Source organism: Monodon monoceros, unplaced genomic scaffold (assembly GCF_005190385.1).
Source record: "Monodon monoceros isolate NGI ecotype Baffin Bay Population unplaced genomic scaffold, NGI_Narwhal_1 Super_Scaffold_9, whole genome shotgun sequence".
NCBI classification, from domain to species: domain Eukaryota; kingdom Metazoa; phylum Chordata; class Mammalia; order Artiodactyla; family Monodontidae; genus Monodon; species Monodon monoceros.
In genome coordinates, this window is record NW_021703786.1 from 13696299 (window position 1) to 13709101 (window position 12803).

General features: G+C 40.2%; 1 protein-coding gene across 2 annotated transcripts in view; it reads left to right on the forward strand.

Annotated features, from left to right (window-relative positions):
* SPOP (speckle type BTB/POZ protein) overlaps nt 1–12803 on the forward strand; it is a 66569-nt gene that overhangs the window by 48774 nt on the left and 4992 nt on the right. For both annotated transcript variants that reach the window (XM_029211744.1, XM_029211743.1), the window contains 5 exons: nt 884–1035; nt 1157–1284; nt 8126–8303; nt 11149–11204; nt 11704–11826. In XM_029211744.1, coding sequence (XP_029067577.1) covers nt 884–1035; nt 1157–1284; nt 8126–8303; nt 11149–11204; nt 11704–11826 — 637 coding nt within the window. The remainder of the gene's footprint in view (nt 1–883; nt 1036–1156; nt 1285–8125; nt 8304–11148; nt 11205–11703; nt 11827–12803) is intronic.

The window sequence follows — 12803 nt, forward strand, 5'->3', positions numbered from 1 at the left end:
TCCGCATCTTTAGCACAATTGTGTAGTGATGTATGTGGCATATGCACTTCCTGGAGAAGCACTGAATTGGGCCACCTGTTTGAGAGAGGTGCTATAACACTGGCAAGGCCTAAGGATACATATGGCCTGTGTATTATATGTGGTAGAAGCCGTGTTTGAACCACATGCAGTTCAGCTAATGACATATACAACTTAACTGAGTTGAACCTATTCTGTCTGAATTTTGTTTTGATCCATTGGTAACATATTGGCATCTCTAACTCTGTTTAGAAGTCTGGCTTAGAACTCTACCCTGTGTAATGGGAGTTTACTTTTGTCTGTGCTTCCTCCATATTGCCTCCTTTATTTTAATCTTAGAATATTATTGCCAGATTGATAAAATATCTATAAAAGATTATTTACTACTAACATATTTCTCTAGAATTCTTCTTCTCTCCCAAGGTGATATTGAAAGGCTCACTGACTTTTTTTCCCTGGAATTTTTTCACTGCAATCCCAGCAAAATAAGGGGCTGCTTTTCCTGAGTTTGAGGATTAGAATAGATTGAGTCTAGGCTGAATTTTAAAATATTTTAGGGGGAAAAAGACCGATTTGGGAGATTATGAGGAAAGAGGAAGAGATGCAGGGGATGTGTTGTCAGATCCTAGGATGCCCCTTTATTGTTTACTTTTTAAAAGGTGCCTCAGGTTGCTCTAGAAAAGTGATTTCCAAGGAGTCATTCGCTGAATCAGAATCTCCTCTATGGGGCCTGGGGTTTTTTTTGTTTGTCTGTTTTGTTTTTTTAACATCTCCCTCTCGATTTGGATGTTCTAGTTCCCTCCTGTCCTTTCATGAGCCTACAAACATGGATGCTTTCGACATTTTTTTTTTCTGTTTTGGGTAGGTGTTTGCGGGTAAACCCAAAAGGGCTAGATGAAGAGAGCAAAGATTACCTGTCACTTTACCTGTTACTGGTCAGCTGTCCAAAGAGTGAAGTTCGAGCAAAATTCAAATTCTCCATCCTGAATGCCAAGGGAGAAGAAACCAAAGCTATGGGTAAATGTTATCTTTGTTCGACTCTTTATTTTCACATCTGGCAACTTTATATATTGACAAATTGTGGATTTGATACGGTTTTTTGAGTAATCCTAAATATAACTTTTTTTTTTCACTCCAGAGAGTCAACGGGCATATAGGTTTGTGCAAGGCAAAGACTGGGGATTCAAAAAATTCATCCGTAGAGATTTTCTCTTGGATGAGGCCAATGGGCTTCTCCCTGATGACAAGCTTACCCTCTTCTGTGAGGTGAGTCCTTTTGCCCCGCTGTGAGAGTAGCAATTCCCAGACCTGATGGGTATCAGTAGACGTAATTGTATTGTATCAAGGATGGTGAGTGAGAAAAATCCCCAAGTGGAGTGGTGCTGCACAAATGCGATTTATGTGACTGACTGAAAAGCTGTGCCGTGATTTCAAGGTTGTTGGGCATCTCAGCTTTCCACCTGTTACTTTCTTAAAAGCAAAGGTTGTGCACTATCTTGGTATGTGTGATTTTTTAGCTGCTTGTGTCAGAATTCTGGCTTTCTCCTTGTGGACTTTTTCAGAAAGCATTTGGAAGGACTGTTAACTTTAAGCTGAGGAGAATGACCAGCAACTAGATATGTAAATGTATTTGTTCCTTGAGCTTTCTGGCTCCTCCTTGAGTATGAAGTCCACGTGTGTTTGATAGAGCACTTTCCTTTTCTGCTTTTCGAACTAAATGACTCTTACCGGTTGTTGAGTGTCTCCAGTTTGTCTTGCTGGTAATTGTGAAATAGGAAGGTGAGGACCATTTTTTCTAGAGTGAAGGTTAAAAAGGTTAAAGCTCTCTATAGTTAGCTAAGAGAGTTATCTGTAGTCAGTTAGGAGAGTCCTTCTCTCCCCAACGACCTACAGAGCCTTTTTCAGGTTTATAGGAGAAGCCTTGAAGCAAAATTCCCAAACTGAGGGTGAGTTGAAAAATGGTTTCTTTAATGAGTATATACAAATTGGTCATTTCATGCTGTTATCAATACATGTATAAATACTCATAAGCTCACAGTGTAAGAAATGAATAAAACCTCCAGTCAGCCGGGATGTTGGCATTCCCTGTACATCGTATGGTCAAGGAGCTGCTTCCTGAGCAACACCACTTTATGAAAATGACCACTGGGCTTTCATGGGGAAGGTGCAGGCAAGTTCCCCAACTAGCAGTGTGCTCTGTCAAATAATAGGCATATCACCGCCTGCACAGTAGGAAAGGTGTCCCTTAGGAACCTTGCCCCCTTTGTAGACGAGGCCTGGCCAGCAGTAGCCAGCTTCTTTTCCAAGTCACAGCTCATTGAATATTTCCACGGAATAGTTGCTGGTGATTAGGAAATTTGGGAGCTATAGTTTATTAAAATATCACACTGAATACATAAAATATAGTTTGCATAATAGCTACCTTTTCTCCTTTTTAATTGCTAAGTAAAAGAAGGAAATACTAGAGTGATGGCGTCTGTAAAAACACATAAAATTTTGCAGTTGTTTTTTGTCTGATGGACTTGGAATTTGAATTCTACATAAATCCAAGTAGTTATAGATCATACTCAGTTGCCCAGGTGGAGAAATGAGAACAATTAGGTGGTTTTATGTGATGTTGGATGTTACATAAACAAACCATCAATTTAATATTCACCCACCTTAGAGATCCTATATTTCAGAAAAAAATTAAAAGAGTGGAAAACTCTAATTTCTGTTGGAAATGAAAGCCAATTTTTGAACTGCTCTCTGAAGGAAGAGAAATCGCCTCTAAATAACGCATCTGGTGCTTTAGGCAACACCAAAACCTTTACTGTAGCATTTTCAAGTCCACAGTGGGTCCAGCCTTTTCTTACATGCTTCCCCTCTATACCATCACCAGATCCATTCCATCTGCTCCAGCCCTTGTATTGACATTCTTGATTTGGAAACCAGTTGGCCTGCCCTCACTTGGCAATCTCTCATCCTGTAGTTAAGTCCGAGGTGCACTCTCTCTTTGCTTCCCCATATGAAATTCTCTTAGGAGAAATCCTGTGGTTAAGTTTAGAAATGCCTTACTGACTTAGAAGGGAAGTGAGATGACACTTTGGAAACGAGGAGATGTTGAACAGGGAAACGTCTGTTGGGTTCTGCTGATGCCATCGGTTTCTTACCATCGGACCAGGTGTGCCATCTGTTCCTCTCACACTTCTCTGTTGGCCACAGGTGCTGAGTGTTGCTTCTCGTTCTTGGGCTTGTGCCTAGTGAGACTCGTTTCTGTTCCAAGGCTCTCTGTGGACTTAGTAGCATTCAGCATTGCAAGACAGTTGCGTGGGGGGTGTGTTTTGAATGTGTGGGTTTTAAAAATGTCTGCAGCTCATCTAAGTTCTTAGTGCATTTCAGAGCTGGATCATCCTTTGGTGCAAATTCTGTCCTTCTGACCTGTGCTACCTCTATCAATAGAATATTTATAAACAAATTTATTTTGTTCCTATTTATATTTTATTTATTATTGGTTTAGTTAGTATTTTCTTACAATTTAGAGGCCTTTATGAAGTTGATGTCCACATACAAATTTAGGTTATGAGTACTCCACTGTTCCATTCCTTACTCAGTCTTTGGCCCAGGCACTTCTGTCCTGTCCTGATGTAAGTAATAAGTACAGTTGTTTTGTGGATATTTTTGGTCTGTTCCCAGAGGCCACAAGAGGGAATCCGAAGGTGAAAGACTGAGAATCACACATTTGTGTGTTTGGGCTGTATTTCAGTGGTAAAACCGTTAATGAAACTCTGAAAAATGCCGACTGAGTAGTCTCGTTTGTAATGTGCTGCACTGGGTTCACTTTTGATTCTCAGTGATCTTTCTGTCTGACTATTAGGAAGTATGGCAGTTCTTCCAAGTTGATGTTGCTTAGTTAACGCATTCCCTTAATTGTCTCTTACCACAATCCTTTGAGCTAGGTTCATTCTTTTCTCTTCATTTCATGTTACTGGGGAGAGAAGCAGTGCCTAAGGAGGTCAGGTAAGTTTACTAGCATTGTGCAGCAAATTAGTGTCAGGGCTGTGTCAGCTCTCCATTTTCCATTTCTAGTCTGCTGTGCTACACTAAGTGAAGCTGGATGCCATTTACCCAAGGAAACATGGGCTCTACCAAGTTTTTTTTTGGTAATGGAAGAGAGAATCATGAAAGCTTTACACTTTTAATTTTCTCTGTAACAATTTGGACCACAGGAAATCTACTTGAAATGTTTCAGCTTCTATTGATCTTCTTTCCACTTATTTGTATTGAAAACAAGTAGCTGTTAGCAATAAATATACATGTATTCCACCGTCAGTGTATATATGCCTCTGACAGGTAGAAGATTCCAGTGCCTTTGTAATGTTGCAATTAAAGTTGAAATATTAAATACCATATGAAATATGAAGTACCAAATATGAAATATCTCAATACTAGTTAACTCTTCGTTTTTTGTTTTTTTTTTTTTGTGGTACGCGGGCCTCTCACTGTTGTGGCATCTCCCGTTGCGGAGCACAGGCTCCGGACGCGCAGGCTCAGCGGCCATGGCTCACGGGCCCAGCCGCTCCGCGGCATGTGGGATCTTCCTGGACTGGGGCACGAACCCGTGTCCCCTGCATCGGCAGGCGGACTCTCAACCACTGCGCCACCAGGGAAGCCCCTAGTTAACTCTTAAAACATCTCTTTCCTTATCAAACACAGAATATCCGTTCAAAGCCTGGGAATATGTATTTTTGCCAAATTTTAAATATGTGGGTCTACTAATTTTTCTTTTTATCATTTTTTAAATGGATTATTTGGATATATTAGTTGAACTTATGAAAATGCTAATAATATTTGATCTTGACCTACAAAACTGGTGATTAAATATGTATTATCATTATAGGTTATGAAACATGATAATGTAGTAAACCTACCACCCAACCCAGCAACATCACCAATAACTGAGAACTGACCTATATATGCTTCTCCCCTGTCCCTTAGACCTGTTGTCTCCCTACTCAGATGATGATAATAAATAGCGCTTTTGAATTGTTTATCATTCCCTTGTTCATTATTTGCATGCCTGAACAATATATTGTTTAGGTTCGCTTGTTTTTGAGCTTTATGAAAATAGTGTCAGGATGTATGCAGTCATCTAGGACTTGCTGCTTTCATATTATGTTTCTAAAATTTATTTATATTGTGAATGTAACTATAATTCTTGATTTTTAGTGCTGTACAGTAGTTTGTTGTATATTCACACGACAGTTGATTGGTTTGTTTATTCATTCTCTTGCTGATGGACATTTATTTATTTATTTTTAATATTTAGTTGGCTGCTTTGGGTCTTAGTTGCGGTGCGTGGGCTTCTCTAGTTGTGGCACGTGGGCTTCTCTAGTTGTGGCGCACGGGCTCAGTAGTTGCAACACATAGGCTCTCTAGTTGTAGCGCGTGGGCTCCAGAGCATGCAGGATCAGTAGTTGCGGCGCGCGGGCTTAGTTGCCCTGTGGCATGCGGGATCTTAGCTGCCTGACCAGGGATCGAACCCACATCCCTTGCATTGGAAGGCGGATTCTTAACCACTGGACCACCAGGGAAGTCCCCTGATGGACATTTAGTTTGTTGCTAGTCTTTTGATTAGAAATAGTGCTGCTGCTATAAACAATCTATATGCTGTCTGTTTATTTTTTCTTGATTGTTTTAATTATACAGAAATTAAAAATATATTTCTAGTGGTTTTACCTTGACATTCTATGCTTAGACAAAGTAAACAAGAAATGGCACAATCTTTTATGAAATTTTATGTCTTTTATGAAAGTTTCTTTTTTAAGAAAAGGAATTGACTTTAAAAGTGAGGCCCTTTTACAACTTGAAATTTAGAGGGTTATAGAGCCTTCCTGAGACATTTTCATGCAGTCATTTCTAAGACATAAATGTCACAGTCACGTCATCTTCACAGCTGCAATTTTGAATGAGTCTCCGTAGTCAACTTTATAGGCATTAAAAAAAAATCTTTAGTTTTTCTCAAAATGGTATCATTTTAGCATCACCATTTGCAGAGGAAAACAATCCCTTTCTAAGTTAAAAGTTTGGGCTCTGAAGACTCATTTGTGTATGCCATTTAAAATTTATTTTTAATTAAGCGTATTTAATGTTGGTAAGAGGTGCCAGACATTCAGAGCTCTGGAGACTCCAGGCATCCATATATCTGCAGAACAAGTCTGGCTCAGACAGTAAAGGTACATTCTCCTTCCTGCTGTGTTCCTGTCTGTGTCTGAAGAGAGGAATTGCCCCAGTGAGAGGAGTCACACAGTCTTTGGGCCGCACTCATTACCAAGTGCACGTGCAACCAGCACAGAGTCCGCTGGTCACCACAGTTTGAAAATCAGCTTGGCTCTTGCCAGTTCATTTTACCCAGTCTAGTAGATTGCCGTCAAGTGTTAATGACTTTGGGCTCCTGTCAGCCTGGTTTAATTCAAGCTTAGGAACCCAGTGCCAAAAGCGTTCTCCATTCCCTTCATTGGCCATCCCAAGCGATTCCCGCCTTTCCCTATGAGGAAGTTGGATTTAATTGGTCTTTTCCTTGGTGTTTTGTTTGTTTGTTTTTAAATCAGCAGTATTTTGAAGCTAAAACTGGAAGTAGGCTACTTCTACTTTCGGTGTTAATATTATATCAAAGAAGTAAGGGTGTTAATGTGAGAAAGTTGCTGAACCAAATTAGAGATCTTACATGGGACGATCTCTGTGGGGTGGTTTGTGTTGGGTCCTGGGCTATGAAAATAATGTTATACTCTGGCTCTGACAAATGTGCTACTGATGCTAAGCACATTCATAGTTCATTAGCTTGGTTGCTTCATTGCTCAAGACCGTAACAGCTATAGCTTTAAACAAATGAATAAACTTCGTGACCTGATAGCAAATATCTCACTCCTGCACAGAAGGGACTACGGGTCACTTGGATGGGGCATTAACTTTGCCTCTGGGTTTATGACTGCATTTAAGGAAGGGATGACTTGCCTCTTGAAGGTTAAAAGAAATTTGGGTCATTTAGGATGCTCCTCAGCTGTCTTTCTCATCTAACTCATAGGAATAGCAAGAGTGGGGAGCTGATTCTCAAGGTTTGTGAATTCTGCTTTCATTTGAACATTTCTAACCTAATGTGATATAGGAGAGGAAGCATAGCCAGGGTTGTCAGGCAGAAGACTGATCTGTTCGGCCTCATCTTCAGTTTGGTAATTTACATTTATTTTATGATGTTATATGGTTTATAAATCCTTGTATTTTGTATCCTGGCAAACTTATGTGAGCTTCACTGATCCATCTAGAAGTTACCGGGGTTTTTCTCTAGACTGAACAGTTAATTCAGCCGGTTAAACCATGCTGCTGCTGAAGCCAAGCGGCAAGTTGGATTCCTCTATAAACCCGTTGTCGTCATTCTGTTCCAAAGCTGTAAGTGCATGCCCAGCTGGAGCCAGTCATCTTGTATGTCATTGTCACCAATGACTGAGTAAGGGTATAAATGGTGTGGGATACCCACCCAGTTATCACTACGCAAGATCTTGCAGGCCCAGTCCTGTTCATTAAACTAACATTTGTGAGGAAATGCCAGTTATTTACCAGGCCCTATGGAAGCTGCATTTTATTTTTATGTTCCAGACCTAACTGAAAAAAGTGAAGTGCTTTTAGGCTTATTAGAGTCTTTTCTCTGGAGAGTTTAGTTTAAATGGTAGTTTCTATAGAGTTCCTTGTATTTAACCTTTTGCTTAAGGCAGAATAAGGTAAATACTTGAGGTTTAACATTTGTTTTTGTCAGTTTTTTCCCTCTGGGGGTTTTGCCCAGGTCTTCAGGGCAGGGAAGGAGGAGCTTATTAGAAGTTTGGAAGAGAAGGAGATTTGTGGGGCTCTCTCCTTATTGTCCTGAGATGGTGTAGAATAAGTATGATCATGGTAGTTTGGAAATTACTTGATCCAGAGGTTAAAGACTTCATTTGTGAAGGTGGTTTCAAGAGAATATGCCTAACGTCAGTTTCTAAATGTACTATAACAACAAGGTAAAAGTCATCTCTCCTCCTGCTGGGAAGAAAATTCCTGGTAACAAAAGCTTTGGACTGTGTTTTCTTATCTTTCACAGGTGAGTGTGGTGCAAGATTCTGTCAACATTTCTGGCCAGAACACCATGAATATGGTGAAGGTTCCTGAGTGCCGGTTGGCGGATGAGTTAGGAGGACTGTGGGAGAATTCCCGGTTCACAGACTGTTGTTTGTGTGTTGCTGGCCAGGAATTCCAGGCTCACAAAGCTATCTTAGCAGGTTGGTATTTATTCATGGGGAGCTTTAGTTGTGGTTAAACAAGGAAGAACAGCAGGCTGCATAATCACCTTTTGAATAACTTCAACTTTTTGAACTAGTCCAAAAAAACTGCAGCTAAATATGTTTTTGTATTGTGGTGACATTAGTTGTCAAAACCAAAAAGGCTGCTCTCCATAAAAATGCTACTTCTTTTTTTCTCTCTGTAGTGGACTTAGGCCATCATTTTCAAGGAATGGGTGATGATGTGTATTGGATGCCTTTGCACCTGGAGGTTAGATGTCAAAACACTGGTTAAGAGCAGGTATCAGCCCCTAGACAGGGACTTAGGATGTCATGGAGAGGATTCTGGACTCAGGGCTAAACCACCACATAGCCAAACCCCCAGCCCTGGAGGTCTTAGCCCTCTCTTCCATACAAACTTACTAGAAGAATGAGAATGTTGCCAGTGACGTGGAAGATCAGGTCTTGTTCTAGTAATAGGCCCTTGGTCTTTAAGACCAGAAGGACTGACACACAGCAGGAACTGTTAAGGCAGACTGATGGCCTTACCTCACAGGGAAGCATAGCTTTCAGCCACAAAATTATATTCAGGCCAAGAGATGTAAGAGGAAATCACATGAACCGTCAGGTAACAGATTTCTTACCAAGACCATCAGCCCTGTCATTTTAAAGTACACACCTGGCAAAACCTCTGTCTGGCTCAGTCTAACCATCTTCCTGATCCCTCTCTCAACTAGGTGTTACTGAGACTTGCTAAAGGAAGTCATTAACTCTTGTGTTCGTGCCTCTGTGCTCAGCTAGGCCCTCGGCGCTGCCGAGACCTCTTTCTAAAGATGCATAGTCAGCTCCTTTTCTTTTTCTCAACAATAGACACTTCACACCTTTACCACTCTCCTTTAATCTCCAGCTCCTAAAAGATGACCTTGCTACTTCTTCCAAGAGAAAATCAAGGCCCTTCTCCCTTGGCTCTTGCCTCTCACTTGCATTTTCTCTGCATTCTCAGTGGAGGAGGTGTTCTTCGTGTCCAAAGCAGACTACTTTCTACTGTTGTTCTGTTTCATGCTGCCTTCTCAGAAGCCTTACTCTGCCGATTAGACCCTTGTTCTCCGGTATCGTTGCCATCTGTTTCTCCTGTTGCCTGTGCACGCTCGGCCTGTAAACACGCTCAAGCTTCTCCCTCTAGTTAATTCTCTCTTTATTTTCCAGAGCTAAGTTTCTTGAGTTAACATATTCATTCTCTCTATTCTTTCCTCCCACTTATCCTCAGTTTGCCTCCATGCCACAAAAGCGGTTTTCCAAAGTTACATGACCTGCTAGCTCCTAAATTTGAGGGGCTCTAGTTTATATATTATTTGACTCCTTTCTTCTGGTTTCTCTGGCTGGCTTTCTGGCTGCTTCTAATGTGTGGCCTCCCTCTTCTTCACCCATCCCTTTAAACACTGTTATTCCCTAAGGGTCTGCCTTAGTTCTCTTTTCACTCTACTTTAGTCTCCCTAGATTATTTTATTTATTCTAATAACATCAGCTTCTCTCTATCCACTGATCCCTCTAGGCATATTGCTGCTTTGGACCCTTCCCTCTTTATTAAAAGCACCAGCCCTTTAGTCTTCAGCTTCTGTAATGTATTTATATAGTACCTTATAGTCTATAGCCTTTCAGAGATAAGAACAATGAGAACTGATATTCTTTTGGAATAGATTAAAATATTAAGGTTCAGAGGGTTACGTGATTTGCCCAAGATTATATGGTTAGAAAATGGCCAATCTAAAATTAGTCCTTTCTGACATAAATTAGGTCAAAGTTCCAGGTGCCTGTTAGCTGAAACTCCTTCTATATATTCCATCTGTCCCTCCTCTCTTAGGTAGAGATTGGTAGTCTCAACTTTCACCAAAACCCCTGATTTATTGGACCTGATAAAATTTGAGTTCTTAGCCATTTTATTACTTTCATGTTGAAATTAAGTTTACTTCTTTTTCACGGTGTTCATTAGACTAGAATGGGCATGGCTTAGAACACTGTTTCTGAACCTTTTTTTCATTATTCCCACCCGTAAGGAAAAAATTAAGACACTAAGTACTAAGGAATAAGATTTTGTCTAGTTGGGTTAAGATCTGAAGGGCCACAAATGGTTGTGATACCTAAGATTGCTTTCACCTCTTTGGGGCATTATCATCTGTGTTGATAATGCATGGCTTGGAGGAACAGACAGCCTGCCATAAATAAGCCTGCACTTCACCTAGCTAACGGATGCCATTGAGCCCTGTTCTTGACCTCCTTGCTGTGTGGTCCCTGGAAGCGGAGGAAGTAGGTATCATTGTTCCAGGCAAAAATGCAGGTATTAGGACACCCTGCTTAGACCATGAAGGACCTTCCATTTGAACCCCAAGATCTACTCAGAGGATATCATTGTCATCTAACATAGGTAATTTGAGTAATCTCCTTGAAATATGAATGGTTGGAATGAAGCCAATAAATTATTTTGAAAGAAGTGATTTCTTATTTTCCCTATGTATTATATAATAATTATTCACTTATTGTATAATATAAAAAGAAAGTAATTTTATAATTCTGGCATAATTTGATGTAAAAGACCATTTCTGTAGTAGTGGGACAGGAAAGAAAATGATCTCTTCTTCTGGAGTTCCCTGGCGGTCCAGTGGTTAGGACTCGGCGCTTTCACTGCCATTGGCCCAGGTTCAATCCCTGGTCAGGGAACTAAGATCCCACAAGCCACGTGGTGTGGCCAAAAAAGAAAAAAAGAAAATGATCTCTTCTTCATAACAGAAGAACCAAGAGATTTTGGTGTGATAACCATATCTGTCTCTGTTTTCCTTTCACTTTGTAGCTCGTTCTCCAGTTTTTAGTGCCATGTTTGAACATGAGATGGAGGAAAGCAAAAAGGTATGTAACAGGATAGAGATACGTCTTTTTAGCTAGGTGGCTAGAATCAGATCATTTCCCAATTTGGCAGCAGATTTATTTTCCTGGTTTTTTTTTTGTCTTATTATGTTATTCAAATGGAGTAGAGTTCCCCGAACAGACAATTTCTGAGAGCAGAGAGAGGTAGTCTGGAAGCATTCTGGGTAAAGCAGAAACACTATTCCAGGCAGGTCATCCAAATAGTCTTGGGTGAGGGTATTAGGCATGTGTTTCTACTGAGGAAAAGAAAGGTGAAAAATCAAAGGTATAGTTGTCTTGCTATTGTATTTGAGAAAACAAAGGTGGTACGTATGATGGGAGAAAAGGCTATTACAGTCAAATAGGGCAAAGAGAACTTTTCCATTCGTGTTAGATTTAAAATGGTATGAGCTCCTCTCTTCATCAGAGCTTAAAATCATGAAAATTGTTTAGGGATTTTGTTCTGTTGGAATGTTTCTCATTTTTAGTTTCTTTGGCATAGAATCGGGTTGAAATCAATGATGTGGAGCCTGAAGTTTTTAAGGAAATGATGTGCTTCATTTACACGGGGAAGGCTCCGAACCTCGACAAAATGGCCGATGATTTGCTGGCAGCTGCTGACAAGGTGAGATGAGAACAGGAAAATAACAACAAGACTAGGAGTTTTGGTGACCTCTTGAGTTTCATGACTGGGCTTTTATGTTGCTTTGTGGGCAGGATGAACATATATCTTAGTTTCATTTTTTTTTTAATACTTATTTATTTATTTGGTTACACCAGTCTTAGTTGCAGTAGGCGGGCTCCTTAGTTGCAGTGTGTGGGCTTCTTAGTTGCGGCAGGCAGGCTCATTAGTTGCAGCATGCGAGCTCTTAGTTGCGGCATGCGAACTCATAGTTGCAGCATGCATGTGGGATCTAGTTCCCTGACCGGGGATTGAACCCAGGCCCCCTGCATTGGGAGCGCAAAGTCTTATCCACTGGGCCACGAGGGAAGTCCCACATATATCTTAGTTTGGCCAGAACAGTCTTGGTTTACACTTGTGTTCCAACATAGTTACTGATAGCACCCTTTTTATTTTCAAAAGTATCCTGCTTTGAAGGGCAAATTATATGGTCATCCTAATTATGGAAAAGAAGGATGAGTTGATGTTTACCTCTCTTCTCTTGCCGATCTCAAATTTAATCACAGTGATTTTAAAGATTCAGATAATATTAACATTTGGATTTATAATTTGGCTTTGTAATTTACAAAAATATTCTTCAGTTCATTAACTTTTATTTAAACTTTGTCAGTAAGAGAATAACTTTTACCTAGTATCCTGCTTATTAGCATTTTCAGCCTTTACCTTAGAAGTTATTGAAAGATACCACATTCAGAATTGTAAGATGACGAATAGATCTTTGGGAAAAAAGAGATACTACTACAATAAATGTATGCTTTGATTGTAAGACACATTTTAATTTGAGAAATGTTAAAGTGTGAAAATAAAAATGTAGATCTTAGCCTTAAGGAAATATGGTTATTACCTAAAACAACAGGCTGGTGATTCCCAAGATAGGGTCGAGGGGAAAAGGTTAATGAAACACCAAGTCAAATTGGGTT